The sequence below is a fragment of the Malaya genurostris genome, chromosome 1 (assembly GCF_030247185.1).
Source record: "Malaya genurostris strain Urasoe2022 chromosome 1, Malgen_1.1, whole genome shotgun sequence".
NCBI classification, from domain to species: domain Eukaryota; kingdom Metazoa; phylum Arthropoda; class Insecta; order Diptera; family Culicidae; genus Malaya; species Malaya genurostris.
In genome coordinates this window covers 147432609-147451453 of record NC_080570.1, presented here as the reverse complement: position 1 = coordinate 147451453, position 18845 = coordinate 147432609, and the positions used below count along the sequence as shown (strand labels likewise).

Here is an 18845-nt window from a genome sequence, read left to right as displayed (position 1 = left end):
TAGTTATCGAATTCCAATCTAGAATTCGGCTCCGAGATTCAGTTTTTGAATCTTAATCTTAATTTAGTTCAAAAATCTTCAGAATCCTGAATTCAGTTAAATTTCTAGAATTGTGGAAATTAATTTTGGAACCAAACTCTAGATCAGCATTCTGGAACCGAATTTTGAACCTGGATTCCGAAATGCGTTTGAGAACTGAATTCTGGAGTTACTACTGAATTTTGGATCCGGATTCCGGTCCTGAATTTTAAATCTAAGGTTCCTCAACTTCAGGTTCAGAACTCAGTTTCAGAATTCTGATTCTAAATCTAAATCTGAATTTTGGAGCCGAATTCAGTTTTAGAATTCTGTTTCAAAATTCAAATCCAATTTCAGGATCCAGATCTAGAATCAAGATCCTGGCTTAGAATCAAGTTCTGAGATTCGGTTTCCGTTCCAGAGCTCGAATTGTATTGAATTTTAGAGTCAGAATAAAATCTGGTCTTGGATTCTAAGACTAAATTTTAGAACTGAACGCTCGAATTGGATTCAGGACCTGGATTCTGGTCTGAGCAGATCAAGTCAACTACGCAATGAATGTAGCATCAAATTGTTATCTTCTTTACTTATCAAACATATTAGAGAATTTTAATTTCGAGTTATTTGTAGTTATGTCATACTCTTGAAAATTATATTCCAAATTGTTTATCATATCTTCGATGACTTAGAGAAAAAAATATGTTCATACTTTAAATAGAACAAGATCAAAAACTTCTCCCTAAACAATATGATAAAATTTGAATAGGCCCCCAATGCTGGAGTAAGACGCATTCACGTCAAAAAGAGCCGAGTAAAAAAAAAGTAATCAGAATCTAACAGACTGTAAACCTTCACTAAACTAATTACATCCACTTCCGATTTGCATATTTCAGTAGATAAGAAATTCTTTAGCTCAGTTCTTCAGATAACATTTGGAGTCTGTAGAAGAGATGATTTTGTATAACTATCCCCGTCGTTGTTCTCTTTTCAATGCAAGATGAGCGAATATCTGTGAACATCTCGCAGCAAAACTGCTCACCGTGCCGATTGATTCCATACTGAACCAATTTTGGTTAAAAGCTTCCTTTTTACGTAATTTTGTTTGTAGCTTTTCCACAAATGGGCGGTCCCAACGGCCACAAATCAGGGTCCGCCATCTAACTTTTTTTTGAACTAGCGGTTATTTCGACATTGGTAACCTTAATTCACTTCTGATTTGACAAAAACTTAGTTTTATCCTTTCGCTGAACGAAAATTGTAGTGTATACCCTTGAGGAACGCATGAAAATAGTGCCAACTGGGCTTGCGATCACGCTGATTTTTGCCAAAAAATCATCTTCTCGAATGAGGCACGTTTTCATCTCGGCGGGTATGTTAATAAGCAAAATTGTCGCATCTGGGGGACGTAAAACCCGCACGTTATCATGGAGAAGCCGATGCATTCTCAGAGAGTGACGGTTTGGTGCGGATTTTGGTCTGGCGGCATCATTGGGTCATTTTTCTTCGAAAATGAGGCAGGAGCCGCCGCCATGGTTAATGGCGAGCGCTATCGCGCCATGATTAGTGATTAGTTCTTCCCGTTACTTGAAGAGGAAGACTTGAACACCATTTGGTTCCAACAAGACAGCGCTCCGTGCCACACAGCCATTGCTACGATCGATCTTCTGCGCACAGTCTTCGAAGATCGAATTGTCAGTCGAAATTCGGGTGTCGTTTGGCCGCCTCGGAGCTGTGATTTGACGCCGTTAGACTATTATCTTTGGGGGGATGTCAAAGATAAGTTTTATGAGGACAAGCCAGAGACAATTCAAGCCTTGGAGGACAACATTCGTGCAGCCATAGCTGAAATAAAGCTGCATACAATCGAAAATGTACTAAAAAACTGGACCGGCCGTATGGCGTACTGCAAGGCCAGCCGAGGCCGCCGTTTGAATGAAATTATATTCCACATTTAACCGGAAGGATTGTACTTTAATATGAAAAAATAAAATTTTGAAATCGGATGAACCGTTTGTGTTTTATTGCACGTTAAAAAAAAGTTACATGGCGGACCCTGTATAGCAGCATATAGAATTTTGATGTCGATTATTTCATTTCGGATTTGCATTTCAATTTGAGAAACCATCAAAATGCTGAACGGGATTCATTTCTGGCATTCAGAAGTGTCAAATTGTGGAATGATCTATGATATTGAACTCTGTTCGGAGCATTTCTCTCGAACACGAAACAGTCAAACGCTGTGGCTTTATTTGCACTCGTTTGGTGCGAGTATCGCACTGCTAAAACCCCACAAAGCTGATCAAATTATTCTAAATTTGCACTAAATTGATGATTTCTATCTCCGATTTGCAGAGGTAACCTTTAGTTCTTTAGATAACATTTGGTGTCATTAGAAGGGCTGATTTAGTATAATGTTCCCCGTCGTTGTCCACTTTCCATTCTATTCTATCCATTCTATTTTGCTCCAATGCAAACTTTTTTTAAGCGAAACTGGCTTTACGAACGTCCCGCAATTGATTAACTACTGAACTCAATTCTTGAAACTGGAACTAGAACTTAGCTTTGGACCTGAACCAACCGGAAGCTAGCCTTTTATACCAACCCAGTAAAAAAAAAGTAGAAAGATAATGACAGAGCCAGGGTCCGGAATTCATGTTCAGAATTCAGTTCCAAATCCAGTTCCACTTAGTGCCAATATTTTGTTCCCAAATCCAGTTCCACAGCCCAGGACCAGAAATCAGTTCTAGAATCCAGGTTCTGAATTCAGTTCCACAATTCAAGTACGGAATTCAGTTCCTAAATCCAGAACAAAATGCTGAAGCTGGAATTATTTTTCTGAAAAGTCAATTATAGACGGGGATTCTGGAACCGGAAAAAACTCTCTAGGTTCGAAATTCTGAATCTTAATTCTGAATATGAATTGTGGATCTTCAGAATCCAGTTACAAAACCCTCCAGCTCCCGACTCCAGGTCCAAGGATTCAGCTTTAGAGTAGAGTTTCAGAATTCGATTTCTATTCGGAATTCATTCTAAAATGCTCATTTGGGCGTACACGGTAAGCTTAAAGCAGTTTGTGTTAGAACGAAATCAAATGAAAATTAATTGTAGCTCATGAACAAAGCATTTAATTTCAATCAACTCTCTTATTCAAAACCATTTTCCAATTCCGAGTTGAATAGTCTTTGTTTGCAACTCGATTCTAAAAGGATAGCATTCAGTTCCCGTCATCGTTAGACGTTCGTAATCAAACCCGTAGTGACAGATCGTAAAAAATAAGCATCCGCACTCGCATATGCGGAACCGACTCTTACGGAAATTGACACCCATGCGTGAATATATTGCATCACAACCAGCTCAGGATACAGCTCTATTGGAGACATCCTGCTCAGCTTGCGGTAGAGTGTGTGATATACAATTGCGCATGTAACATAACCCCGAATCACAGCGGAATGCGGAGATCGTCTGGTCGTGCATCAGGGGAGAAGAAAATCAATTAATATCGGAATAGTTTCATGTTCCAAAAAGAGCTTATGGTTTGATGGCAGTGGCGCCGGATATGACAGTGTCTTAAAAGCCAGCCTAATGTTTTGTACGAGATACTTACGAATTGTATGCACCGCTTTCGCCGACAGCGCATTTTCATCACAGCAGGAAAAGCTTCCGGGGGTTGCGAAACACCACTTCCTATTGATGTACAGAAACAGGACCAGCAGCAGGGCGACGAAACCGAAGGCTGCTCCGAGAAACGTTGTGGTCTCCATGGAAACTGCGGCATTGCACAAAAGAAGAAAAGAGGAAAATTAATGTAATACTTAGTAAAGCTATAAACGAACAAAACAGATGACTAATTGCTCTGGTGTTTCGAGACTATACATTTGGGCTTATGACATTTGTTTGGCGAATAGTTTATATTTATTTGACTTTGCCATAAAACATAGGTGTGTCGGACTATATCAGTGTAGGAGTGGCTTGGTTACACCACAAATGACAGATATTTGGGTTGGAACAAAACCTGTGTGAACTTGCTCGTAGGTAAACAGTTTATTGCGAACGCCATCTGTTCGCTACAATGCTTTAATAGTTATGCTACGTGAATTCTAGCGATTAATTTGCAATGAAAGTTTCGCTTGAAGCAGAATTTGATAGCAGTTGCTATCGAAAGTGAGCTAGTTTCGGTTTCATGCGGAATCGATAAAACTAAGTGTTAAATTTAACTTTCGTCGCATTTACAAATTTGATAGATGTTCAGTGTTCCCTCCGGAAACAGGTAGTAGCTCAGTAGCTCTGAAATTTTCGAAATCTGAAATTCAAATTTTTTTCCGTGTACTTTCTTGTTGTCAAATTATCGAGACATGATAATAACTATGAGTGGCTAACCCCTAAATGAACTATGAGTGATTTAACGTTGTGTTTCACGGATAGAGGCTTACGTGTGCGAGGATGATGGTTCCAATTTTAACTGTCAAAATACAAGGTAAAACAAATTTCCACTTCATAATTTATTTACAACGTCTGTGTTTGCTACCTCTGCTTTATTTTGAAGTACCCAGATTCTATTTTAAACAATGATAATTTTCAGCTCCGATTTTAGCATGAGATAAATTGTTAGGGCATGTTCAGAAGTATTCTAGTTCTAGATAAAATTTAAATCTAGAAATTATAACAAAATAAACTGACAGTCCCAGCAGCGTTTATCTGTATTAGAGCAAATTCAGCAGCTGCAAGAATCATATGAGTGGTTTATAATGTAAATGGATCTGAAACAAACGCATCCCCAGCAAACCGTTTTAGTTTTATTTATTCGACCAGTTCTACTGTCAAATTTAAAACTGGTATACATTGCCGTTCTATTTTTTCTATATTTGAAACACAGATAAAACGCTGTTGGGGCTGCCAGTTTATTTTGTTATAATTTCTAGATATAAATTTTAAAACTGACATAAATTATGCATCTAGAACTACTACACTACTGAATATGCCCTTACAAATATAGAAAATTTGAACGGCAGCGTATAACAGTTTTTAATTTGACAGTAGAACTGTTCGAATAAATAAAACAAAAACGGCTTGCTGGGGATTCGTTTGTTCCAGTTTCAGTTCTTTTTTAGATCTTCCACTTCTAGCTGCTGAATTTGCTCTAAGTTATGTTAGTTTTAAAATTTAAATCTAAATATCATAACAAGAAAAACTGGTGTAAAAAATGTTTTTTCTTGTGTTTTAAATATTTAGAACAAATTCAACAGCTGGAAGTTTTATATGGAAGATCTATAATAGAACAAACGTATCTCCAGCAAACCGTTCTAGTTTTATTTATTCGAACAGTTCTACTGTCTAATTTAAAACTATCCTTTCTATATTCGAAACACGAGTAAAACGCTTCTGGGGCTGCCAGTTTCTTTTGTTATAATTTCCGGATTTAAATTTTAAAACTGACATAAATGATGCATCTAGAATTGGAACACTCCTGAACATACTCTGAATATGCCCTTAGAGCAATTTCAGCAGCTGCCAGATTCATATGGGTGGTCTATCATATAACTGAAACTGAAACAAACGTATCCTCAGAGCAAATTCAGCAGCTGCAAGATTCATATGGGTGGTCTATAATGTAAATGAAACTGAAACAAACGTATCTCCAGCAATCCGTTTTAGTTTTATTTATTCGACCAGTTCTACTGTCAAATTTAAAACTGGTCTACGATGCCGTTCTATTTTTTGTATATTTGAAACACGAGTAAAACACTGCTGGGGCTGCCAGCTTTTCTTGTTTTAAAATCCAGATTTAAATTTTGTAACTGGCATAAATTATGCATCTAGAACAAAAACACTACTGAATATGCCCTCAGAAAGCCGTTTCAGTTTTATTCATTCGAACAGTTCTACTGTCAAATTTAAAACTGTTATACGCAGCTGGGGCTGCCAGTTTATTTTGTTATAATTTCCAGATTTAAATTTTAAAACTGACGTAAATTATGCATCTAGAATTGGAACACTCCTGAACAAGTCTAACGCAAAAACCGGGACTATTTATACAAGATTAAAAAAATGGATCTATTTTCAATATGCGTTATTTTCAATATGCAATATGCGTTAAGTGGAATCGATTTTTTTTCCTTTAAGGGGCTGTCCATAAAAGACGTCACTCCGCAAGGGGGAGGGGGGTGTTTCATAAAACGTGACCTTTTGTGACAGGGGGAAGGGGGGAGGTTTTTGGAATGTGACGTCCAATATCTTCAATGAGTGCATTTTTGAAATACCTAATTATATTACTGCTTTGCCCTAAATGTCCACAATAAACGTTTACATTCTATAGGAAAACATGTATTTGTTGATGTAAAAGCTTCTTCTTGTAAATTCGGAAATGAGTGATGCAGGAAATCATTTCTGTTGTGATCAGTACACGGAGGAGCGAGTAAATTAGCGAAATTAATAAATTTTGCCTAATATGAGTAAAAAAGAAAAAAATGCCTTCAAACGGTTTAACTTAAGTTATGCACCGACAATATTTTCAGTAATTTGATTTTCTAGCATTGATAATAGTATATCATAAGAATTTCTCTTATCTGATTCTAATGCAGTTTGTTCAATTGTACTCCATTTGAAAAAGGGTGGGAGATCAACGATTTCAGACGTAGATCATGTCATATCTTATCTTGATCATATGTGATTTTCCTCCACCAACATCAAAGCTTATCGAATCATCAAATGATTGAATTTACATAAATCAAGAGTCATTTTAGCTCAAAATCACTACCCATTGTGTGACGGAAGATCAGTACCGATATTGATCGATGTGATTTAAAATTCACTGATCAACTGATCATGAAAAGATTCTTCGGCAGTGATCTCGTTTTGATAAGGTTTTGGTCTTTATTTTCTCAGCCCTGTATGCTACACTAAGGAAATATTATTTTTTACCTAAAACAGTAATATATCTGTGTACCCCTGGGAGGAATAAAAAAGATGATTTGAATTTTTCATCAATTCCAACCAAATACTTTTGTTAATTTATATAATTGATATTAATAAAATAATTCCGATGATTTTGTAGTTTTAGGGATATTTTTTAATCTAATGACAGCATGTAATAAATCGATTTTTCCCTCATATTTGTATAGTTTGTCGTACATATTGAGTCTGTATTGAGATGAATTTTATTTATTTTGAATTCGTGACATGTGACATAGGGGGGTGGGGGGTCTTTGCTTCTGTGACAATTTGTGATAAAGGGGGGATGGGGAGTCAAAAATCGTCAAAAAAAGCGTGACGTCTTTTATGGACAGCCCCTTAATGCGTTCAAGAGTATACTTAAAACATTTCAAGCCCCCTAGGATATTAATAGTATTGTCCAAATAAATAAATAATTCTGATAGTTTGAATTTGCGATGCAGAACAGTATGTTTTCACTTATCCCTCAACTCGATTCGGAATGGTATAGGGATAACTAAAAATTCGATTCCAGTCTCTCTGCTACAAACATAGCAAACAGCATTATAAATTGACCCACTTCCAAGCCGCCTACTGCGACAAACGCCAGCCACGCTTGTCGGTTGATCAAGTGTTTCATATCGATTAAATCCTTGCCATCGATTGAGAAGTGAAATGTCACCGAATTGACGCACGTATGCAAAACTATAACACCAACATGCCACCGTGGCAGGAACTAGAATTACCATCAGAAGGGGAAGCAAGGGTGCGGCAGAAGTTTCAATCTATAGAAATAGAAACCATTTCGCCGTGAAAATGTGATACATCGTGACGATAAATTTGATTTGTTTACACTTTGAGGAAAGGCAAGCGGCACATGCAGATATGACATTTCGTTCACGTGCTGATAGTTGCCTAGTTTGGTTGTTTATTTAATTGACAGCGACCCGTCTAGTTTGACAAGTATTACTGTAGAACTGTGGCAAGTAGAAAATAATTTAAACAGGCAAGAAACATTTCCAAGAAGGACGAATCTTTTAAAAGAAATGAAGTCGAGTTAAATTAATACGAATAATTGCTTTAAAATCAAACAGAATTTTCGATTCTGTGGATATCAAAAACTATAAAATGCTAAAAACTATGAAGAGTAAAACTAGCATTCTATTTCATATATTTTTCGTCAGCTGTCAAACATGAACTTTATTATTCACGGGTCAACTCGTGACATATTGTAAAACGTACTTCAGCAGTACTATTTCCATGGATTGTCAAATGAATTAAGATCTACAGTGACGGTAAAAAACTTAATTCGACCGTCCCACGACAAAAGGGCCTAACTGCAAATGACAGTTTCTCTTTGTTTACTTTTTCTTTTACGATTTATCGAACAGATTTTATATTTGACGCTAAACTTTTCGCAAAACTTTCAAAGTAAAACTACAAGCTTTCGATTTATATTGGAAACTTCAGAGAATTTGCAATAATGTCTTCGTAATAATCAAAAGAGAAAGTAAACAAAGAGAGGCTCTCATTTGCTGTTAGGTCCTTTTGTCGTGGGACTATCGAATTGGTTTTTACGCGAACTAAGAAATGATCTTACTCGACGCAGATTGACATCACAAAATTTTGCTGATTTGCTCAGTAATCAATATACTGTTCTCCTAGATCAGTTAAGTGGATTTTCTAGTTTTTCGGTAAAGTGCATCTTTTGGCCGAGATTTGGCATAATGTTTTTCTGAGCTCGTCAGCGAAAAACGATTTTGTCGGAATCAGCTAGAATTTGAAAAATGTGTAACTTTTGCCGAAATTCGGCAAGACAACTGTCATTTACGCTTCACTAACGCAGTAACTTTTGACGATGATCAACTGAAAAAATGGAAATTTTGGAAGTAGTCACAAAGCCGTGAGAATACGATTCAGTAAGTACAATAACTACATATTATTGTTGATTATTTATATAGAGAGGCTGCTTTTGTCAAACTTTTAAATATAATTATATTAATGTTCAGAATCGGAGGAACTATTGCGGATCCTTCGCTACTAATATGTTACATTTGTGTAAATATGAGTAATCCATACTGCTTAAATTATAATGATGATTTTCATAGTATTCAGAACGTTTCAAATATACCGATTTCAAAAAGGCCGCGACTTTTAATGATATCGAATGACATTGATGAAGGTGATTGCTTCGTGGTCTGGAGAAATCCTCATTGGATTCGATATTGTGTCGGTTTGTTTGTCAAAATGTTATTGTTGTCAATTGAAACTGAAAACTAATGTACGATTCAGTCAGTCCGTATCCTTCCGTCACCGGCACCGGAACGTCAGCTTCCATTAAAATTAGTTTAATACTATCTTTACCGGAACGTTCACACGTTCCGTCCGTCAAGATGTTCCGTGACGGTGACGTTATGTGGGAATGTCTCCAAAAGAATGCATGTAAATAATTTTGACAGTGACGGAAGTTGACTGTGACGGAAAGTGACGGACCGTCTGAATCGTTTCTAAAAATCAGCTTGCAGTAACGAAAAGGGTCTAGTTGTCATTGATAAATTGCATAACAAGTTAAAATTAAAACAGTCGGTAGAAAACGTTGGTATTCGATGAAGATCTATGTTAGATGTTAGAGACAACATTGAAGAGGAAGAGTCCAGAGCAGCGTTGCCAGGTCATTTTTTTTTCAAAAATCTGCCTCTAACTCAAAAATTTATCTGGATTTGTTTGGGTCTACTATATACCAGGTAATTTTGACCGGGTTTCATTTTACGTGAGCAAAATAGTAGGCCTGTCGTCTAGAGGCCAAAAGCGTAACTGGTCAGACATGACAAAAACTGGTAAAATTTGTAAAATCTGGCAAAATTTGTAAAATCTGGCAAAAGATCTGGTTAGTTAGAGTGTCTGGCGAAGCGAGAAAAATCTGGCATTTGCCAGATAAATCTGGCAACCTGGCAACGTTAGTCTTGAGAGATGAATGCGGGTCAAATTAGAAAAGGTATTGCTATGTGCACTGCTGAAGCAGCTCATTTCATCGATGTAGATCCCAATACTGCTGGAGCTATATCACTCAAAGTGGTATAAAATACTGAATTGTTTGATATGAGGATGAGTTGAAATGATTGGGAAATCCGATGGCTTCAAAGACTAGTTCTTCAAATCTACGAGTTTCTCGATGATGACAATTACTATACTTAAAATATATCATACGTCACGACGTTGTCGTGTTATTTACGACAGGGATTGAAGATCGTAACTAAATTAACATTCTATGAAACGTCAATGCTAATTTTAAAATAATCGGGAATAACAAGTAAAGTATCCAAAATGGAAGGTACTCGATCGAAGCTTTCTAGTACTCGAGATGTCAACATTACACTTTCTGTTCATAAAAGGATAGTCCGAAAACTCTTTATATCTATTTGTACTATTGAGTAAACGAGAAAATCTATACAACGGATATAAGAAATTCAGAAGAATCATTCTTTTCTTACTTTCATTTTTCAAACGTAGATGTCTCTACCGGTAATTGAGTTTTGCGGCAATGTGCCAATTGGCTTTCAAACGCAGAACTCAAATCAACCCCGCGCCTTCACGCTCTTCGAACAAAACTTATGGTTTGAGTTGCGATAACTCAAATTCATAAACTGAAACAATATGTCAAAATTTGAGTATGGATTTGAGTAAAATAAACTCGTTGCCATGAGTTCTCTCGCATTTATTCATACATTAGAGTAAGCGTTGAGTTTTTAAACATTTGAGTGAAAAAACTACTTCTTGCAGTTCAGTGCGTTTTCATTCTCGGAATATTCTTATCGAAATAAAGAATGCAAGAAAACGTTTCTAGATCCGGTTTTAAAAACATGAATCAACGTCAATCATAGAAGTTTTGTGGTTTCAATTATGCTTAATGAAAAGTGCAACATAAGGATATCAAAAGGATTTTTTTAGCGTTAAATCAGTTACTATGCGTTTTACTTTTTAGTAAGCTAGGGATGTTACGAAGCGTTACATGTGTTATTTTTTCTATTATTTGGCAAAAGAAAAAGTGGACATTTTCTTGGAGTTTAGTTTTTTTAAGCTATCTGAGTCATCGCATGAGTGAAGGTATTATGGAAAAATATTCCATTTGACCAAGTCATTTATGTTACGAAGCGTTTCACTAGATGTTATTGTGAGATGGGAAGCGTTACGATAATATAAAGGAACTAGAAAGTGTTGAACACGGTAAACGAGTTATGATGCGTTACCTTTTAGTAAGTTATAGGCGTTACGAAATGTTATATGCGTTACTTTTTTTGTCAGTCAGGCGTTACGAAGCTTTAGATGCATTACTTTTTCATGAGTCGTAGACGTTACGAAGCTTTACAAGCGTTACTTTTTAGTAAGTTATAGGCGTTACAAAGCGTAACATGCGTAACTTTTTTGTGAGTTAGGCGTTACGAAGCTTTATATGCGTTACTTTTTCATGAGTTATAAGCGTTACGAAGCGTTACATGTGTTACTTTTTTGTGAGTCATAGGCATTACGAAGCGTTACATACGTTACTTTTTTGTGAGTCAGGCGTTACGAAGCGTTACATGCGTTACTTTTTTTATGAGGTATAAGAGTTACGAAGTGTTACATACGTTACTTTTTTGTTAGTCAGGCGTTACGAAGCGTTACATACACACTTAAAACCATTTCTTGAGCTCGGCATAATAAAATACCGAAACTGATCAGGAACACCTAAATTTGTTGATTGCTCAGTAATCAATATGCATGTTTCTGAACTTCGTTAAATGCATTCACTGATATTTCGGTAAAATGCTTCACTTTGCCGAAATTTGGCATAATTGCTTGCTGAATTTATCAGTAAACAACAGATATACCGACATCAGCAGAGAAGTTTGCCGAGATTTCGGAATATGCGTTAGCTGTTGCCGAGATTCAGCACGACAGCTGTCATTTATTGCCGCGTTACATTTTCGCTTCGCATTGTGCGATTATTTTCTGATGAAATTCTCGAGTTAAAAAATGGATAATCTTCGAAGAAGCGTGGAACCACTTGCAAGTAAAAATATTGAATAAATATAGTGACATGTTTCGCTTTATAAAAAGCGACTTTATCAGAGCACTCGCGATTATAAGGGAAAAACACCCAACACGGAGCTAAACGCGTCCTCGAGACAAAACTTTAGGTGATATGCGAAAAATAACCCAATGCATGGAATAATTCAATAGATCAAAGTAAGTTTTTTATTGAACAATACCGTATATGCATCATTAAATATTGAACATTTATGTAAGCCAAAAATCAATGTATATTTTTATTTTCATATTTCCAGCTCGACTCAAGGTGGTCGCATCTGGAAACGCCGTTTTTTTTATGCTACATGTTTTCAGGTAGAGGCTTTAAGCACTACTGGCAACAAATTTGTAAGCCTCCTTTAAGTGTTAATAAAATGAATTTCTGATCCTGAATGGCGTGTTCATAATGTTGAGAAATTACAAACATAATTAATTGACTAAATTTTTAATTACTGATGATTCGGTAATTTATTTTTTCATTTTTTCGTTTTATTGGATTACCGAATATTCAGTGAACGTTTCACTGAGCCAACAGTAAATCTTATGCTGACGATTTCGGCAATATTTGACGTTTGTCAAATTTGAGGGTGCCGAGACGCTCAGTAATTTTATTTTTGCCGAGATGATTGCTGATTACTCGGCTGTGCGAATCTCGGCATTTTTTTGCCGAGACTCAGCTAAAAAATTTAAGTGTGTACGTTACTTTTTTGTAAGTTATAGACGTTACGAAGCATTACATGCGTTACATTAATATTAATAAGAAACAGGCTGCACTGCTAACGTCGCAAACCGCATACAGTCAGTTGACACATTGCCGTGAAACTGAATTACCGGTAGCGACACCTGCCAATGAAAAATAAGACCACGAAAAGGAGAGGTCTTCCGAAAATTTTCATTTGGGCAGAAGTGATTTGCAACGATTTTTTCGTTTATTCAATAGTACAAATGGATATCAGCAATAAAAGTAAACTCGAAGTAGAAGAAAATCGATTTCAAAGTGATTACTACTACTTTTTTTAGTGTAAACTACGATTAAACAGGGAAAATCTCTAGAAATGTGTGAAATTGGGTAAGGTTAGGTTTCTTCGGATCAACATTTTCAAACAGAAACCAGTGTAATGTTGATGTGACGAGAATGTATAGCGATCGAGTACTATTTATTTTGGATACTTTATTTGTTATTTCCTAGCCTTTGAAAAATTTTATCAAACCAAGTTTAATACTCCATTCTGAATAAACGGTAGATTTCGCACAATGAATTAGGATCAACATTACCACCTCAGAGTAAAACCTTTTTCTGCCACTTCTACTATGATTTTTCAAATGAATTCGCCCGTTTTATAAGAAACCGTTAAATAGGTGAAATAATTTTAAAATTTTCCTACCGATTTGACAGCTCTTGCTTAAAGTATCGTCTCTGAACAAGCAGCGCCTCTACATTACATTTGAGCGGCATTGTGTCAATAGTCATTGTTAAATTAAAATTTTTTTGTTAACTTTCAAACTATTGGCCTGTTTCATTGTTTTTTAAGATTTTCATCTCTTTAAAATGAAAGAGTAGTTTTTTTTATGCGAAAACCATGCAAATGAAAACGTAGGCTGTGAACCATTTCGTGTCAAAAATAGTTATTTTTGACAGATCGATGGTTATTTTCCGGCACTGAAAAAAATCTTGCAAATAAATTCCAATATCAATTCAGTCAAAATTATTTCCAGTGCAAAATGAACCCAAATAACTTTCCATCCGTCAAACCTTGAAATGGGCCGCAGTTTTAGTTAAATTTAACTACTCGTCACAAAATAACCACTCAAGTGTTTGATTTTAACCAAAAGTTCAAATTAACCGCGAAATGGTTCACAGCCTTAGTGTATTATTAAGTGCGTAAATATTTCAAATGTTACCGAACTTGACACGCATTTTTTTTGCTGGACCACATACAGAAAAAACCAAGGAGTTTTGGTCACTGACTGATGGAGTTCAAGAAACACTGTTAGACTGCCCAAATGTCAAAAACTCCACGGCCCCAGGATACCGCCCCACGAGAATCACTAGCACCAATTAGTCTGACAGAAAAGGCACTGCGGGATATCTCGAAACGCTAAGGAACAAACATCGTCACTACGGCGAACAAATGATACCGTGTTTCACATTTCTTGCACTGTGTGTGAGTCATTTTTCCCCGTTCAAAAGGCAGCAAAACGGCATCGAATGACACATTCAACACATATACCGATACTCACCGTTTAGGTAATTATCGACACCAGCTATCAGGATCATGTTTCTACTGCTTCCAGATGGCGGCTAGCCTTCACCCCAGCTCGTTGATAGCGGCAGTCGGTCCTAGTCAGTACTCCCAATTGTGGAATGTCACTCAAGGTAAATTGCATTAAGAATTCAAACATGCAATCCAATACGACCCGTCGCAACAGCCGGACCCAATTTGTGATTCTATCGCACTAGAAGTTTATGACCGTGGGTGGTGGTTGGTTGGTTGGTTGGTTGGTATTATTCTTTTTTTTTCTTCAGTTTTGTTGATAAAACTAGTTGTATCGATCGACAAGTCTGAAATGGTTCAGACGCGGCTATACACACGTGTTTTAACTGACTGGAATGTGCTTTGTCAGTCACTTGCTCTGTCTGAGTAGGACGTTTCGTGCCTCTCCCTCTCCCGGGCCACAGAAAAAAAACGATGATTCAGTCCTGTCAGGAGGATTCGAAAACAAACACACGGTTTTCTTCTCTTGTGAACTGAAGCTACACGGCCGTGCCTCCGGTCATGGTAGCCACCAACACATCGAAAACTGACATGAGCTACGCACTTTTCCTCTCCCGTTTTCATACACTCACACACCAATGCAAACCAGGAAAATTTTCATTCAATTTTTCCACTGTCACTGACCGATCAATTTTTCCTATCTACTTCCCCAAGCAAAGATCTTTGACACTTGATCTAATCCGTAAAACAAAAGACCTTTCGAAATCAGCAGCACCACAACGGAACGATTGGATCCCCGTGTCTCTCTGTCTAATCGGGTTTACGTTCCTCAAAGAGAATCCAAGTATGTCGCATTTGTCCTTAATCGATTCAATCACATCCTGATTGTTCGGAGAGGTCAGTCCAAGAAAAAAAAACTCTTTACCAGACTTTCATTTCAACTCAACTAGTTCGTAGTTATCGCTTTTTCGGGACACTTCTGGGTGGTTTTACAAAACCAAAATTGACCACAAAATACGTCACTGATTCTCCAGCGACTTCTACAGCTTCCAAACTACAAATCTTTCCAAATCCAAAAACAAAACCAAACGCCCTACTCTCCCGAGCACTGCGTATTTAACTCCTTTTTTTCCTTATTCTGCAAATGTTGCAATTCAATTTCAATTGTTGTGCCAACCGGAGCAATGTGGCCCCATGAAGGGTTCACGGTTTGCAAACTGCTAGCTACGTTGCTACTTCTGGGATGATGTTACTTTGAGAAAAGGACTTTTGGAACTAACCGAACTGACAAAGCTCCGGTGGCTCTCCGATGGCTTCCTGATGCCTGGTTACCAATGGAATGGTTAATCGCTCCCGGAGAGCTACCACACGACCACCCCAATAGCATAGGCTGACAGAAAAAGCTTCCGCTAGGAAAGTGAGAGGAGATTCAAGAGAACTTGTTGTGTTTTGGAAAAACTCAAATGAGAGAGCTTTCGCTCTATTTCGCTACACGCGAATTAGTGTGTAGATTTTTTCTTTCGTCTAGATTGTCTTTCTCTTCTGTCATTGGAAAACCCAAGAGGCAAATAGAGATAGTAAGGGTAAAAATTTTCATGACTACTTGATTAAACTTTTTTTTATTTCAACGGTTGAACGGAATGATTTGCTTTTTGAGTGATTTTCGTTCATAAGTAACACTATTTTTGGACAAGGTTGACATTTAAAACTAAGACCCACATCGTCTTCCACAGGCAGACAAACTGAAGCTTGTTTAAAAACACCAAATAGTTAGTAGATTTTTAAAATTGGTTTACGTTCATTTTAAGCTAAAAAAAATCGTGTACATTTACTTCTTCTGTGCCCGACATATTCAAGCGTCAAAACTAACTCATTTATATAGCTGATGTAACACATATTTATTGCATTCCAATATAGTGCTGAAAATGTAAATTTACACTCCTGCTTGAAAAGCTGGGTATGTTTGACACATATTTGAATTATTCTTGCAAAATTAAGTTATATTACGAATTACGTTCTTATGAATTGAGTCATATGTGAATTTCTGTCAGCTGTAAATTTCATATTTTTTTGCTTCGTACACACTTAGAAAATGTTACACCTTCATAGGAGCACATAAAAGGAGCGTCGCAATTCACTTACATTTACAATACAAAGCATGTAAAGATAAGTCATATAATTAATTTCACAGTCAATTTAACTGTAGCTTACATCGCTTACAGACGCCAAATTTATATTTACATGTTAGTGGATGTAATATTGTGTCATCATCGAAGCAATAACGGCACATTTGAAATTACGTCAAGCGTAAATTTCATTTTTTCTAAGAGTGTAGAATATGATGGTTTTGAACCAATTTCTCTCTTCAACATCAACAATGATCTATGTTTGACTTGAATCAAAATTTTGGTCTAGCAAACGAAAAACAAAACAAGCGTACTTTGTGTTTTCTGATTAAATGTATCCCTACTAACCAAAAGTTCAGATAAAAGGGACTGATTTGGCTTATGCAGCTTTCAAAGTTTCTCAATAGCATTCTAAGTAGTCCATTTTTTAAGTAATTATCCACAGTTGGAAGTTCATGCGACGCAACCGAACGAACTTCTATACTGCTTCTAGAATACATTGTTCAGCTTCTATGCAGCGAGAAAGTTAACACGGAACTTGTTCTGTACTTCCAAGTTGCCAAAAGTACCACGCATACTCTTAAATAGTAAGAAAGTGGATTTTTTAAGTAATTGTAGAACTTCTGGTTGCTTGGGTATGAAATATGAATATTAGGAACGAAATAGAAATGAAACTTCAATTTATTAATTGAAAGAAATAATATGTTGATCATTCCTGTGCTAAATCCACCTAGTAATGTGGTAATGTCTTCCTCTTGCAATATATAAATCACGTGTATAATTGAAGTGTAGCCTACAAATTTCTGTTGATTCGCCGGACCGAAATCTACAAAATTTCACTTATTGATCGCTCAAGTTTGTATTTTAAGGAAATCGAACAGCCGATTCACAACTAGAGGTTTACGTGAGCGAGGATGATGATTGCAAGTTTAACTGTCAAAATGCAAGGAAAAACAAACTTCCACTTGTAAAATCATTTATAAACTATTTACATCATTTGTTCATGCGCAAAGTTAATTTTCGTGTGAGAATAATCATTTTCTAGCTCTTTTATTTTTGCAGTACCCAAGGTTTTGTTTCAAAAAATGAAAATTATCAGTTCCGATTACAACATGTGAGAAAATCTTATGTTGATCATTTTCAAATGATTTTCTTCGTTGCTTACACTATAAAATGCCACTTGAAGGGCCGTAAAGATGCGCAAATTTAACCCAATATGCGATATTATAATGGAAAATAGCTATTTATCGCCTTGTAATTTATTCCTCTAGCGTTCAAGATAAACTCAACTGAAGTGAAACAAATCTCGGATCACATATCATCTAAAGACTGTCCCAGAGAGTATGGACGCAACCAAAAATCGCTGCCATTTCGCAATGGTTCAGAATCTGTCAATTTTTATGGCTGCGTCCTGTTGTTTACACTCTTCTCTAACCACTTGTGCAGTTGTTTATTCGTTTTCATTAGTTTGTTCTGAAATGTGTGGACTTTGAGCAGAACAACGTCGAAAAATTGTGTACAAATGGTGCACAGAACGCAAACTGCCACTGAGAAAGATAGCAAAAATGGAAGGAGTAAGTGAAAAAGCCGTGCGAAATGCAATCAGGAAGTTCGGTGGTGATAACACCTTTGAGGATAAACCGAAAACGGGTCGAAAAAAGGTCCTGCTAACCCTCAGTTGGATAAACGTATACTAAAGGCGTTCGAGCAAAAGAAGGAGGTTTCAGTTCGGAATGTGGTCAATAAAGTGGGCACTTCGAAGTCAAATGTTCTTCGTGCTAAAGAACGTTTGAATTTTCGAACCTATAAGAAGCAGAAACAACCAAAAGCATCGATCAGGCCGAGGGTTCGAAAGCTGTACAGTACGATTCTTGCTGGAAATTTGAACTGCATAATCATGGAAGACGAAACCTACGTGAAACTCGATTACAAATCCTTGCCGGGACCACAATATTATACGGTGCGAGAATGGCAAGTGTTAAACCAGTCCGAGACATAGATTGAAGTCGAATAATTCGGTAAGAAAGCTATGGTCTGGCAAGCAATTTGTAGCTGCGGTAAGATTTCGAAACCCTTCGTCACCACTGCTTCAATGAACAGCGAAATATACATCAAGGCATGTTTACAAAAACGACTTCTACCCATGATTCGAAGCCTTAAGGATCCTGTTGCCTTCTGGCCAGATCTTGCTTCTTGCCACTACTTGAAATCAACGGTAGAATGGTATACTACCAAAAATGTCACTTTCGTCCCAAAAGACATGAATCCATCAAATTGCCCACAACTTCGACCAATTGAGGAATTTTGAGCATTAACGAAGGCACATCTTAGGAAACATGTCTCGGCAGCCGAAACCATTCAACAGTTCGAAAATGATTGAAAAAAAGCGTCAAAACTTGTCGCCAAGAAGTCTGTACGGAATTTAATGAGGAACGTTCGCAAGAAGGTGCGTCAGTAGTCTACAATGGCTAAGTAGCAAATGTTGAGAATA

General features: G+C 36.8%; 1 protein-coding gene across 2 annotated transcripts in view; it reads right to left on the bottom strand.

Moving 5' to 3' along the window:
- LOC131426145 (synaptotagmin-14) overlaps positions 1-15519 on the bottom strand; it is a 38867-nt gene extending 23348 nt beyond the window's left edge. For both annotated transcript variants that reach the window (XM_058588607.1, XM_058588608.1), the window contains exons 1-2: positions 14254-15519; positions 3623-3784 (exon numbers count right to left, since the gene is read on the bottom strand). In XM_058588607.1, the coding sequence (XP_058444590.1) occupies positions 3623-3784; positions 14254-14290 (199 nt within the window). In that variant the 5' untranslated portion in view covers positions 14291-15519. The remainder of the gene's footprint in view (positions 1-3622; positions 3785-14253) is intronic.
- Between the last annotated feature and the right edge of the window lie 3326 nt (positions 15520-18845).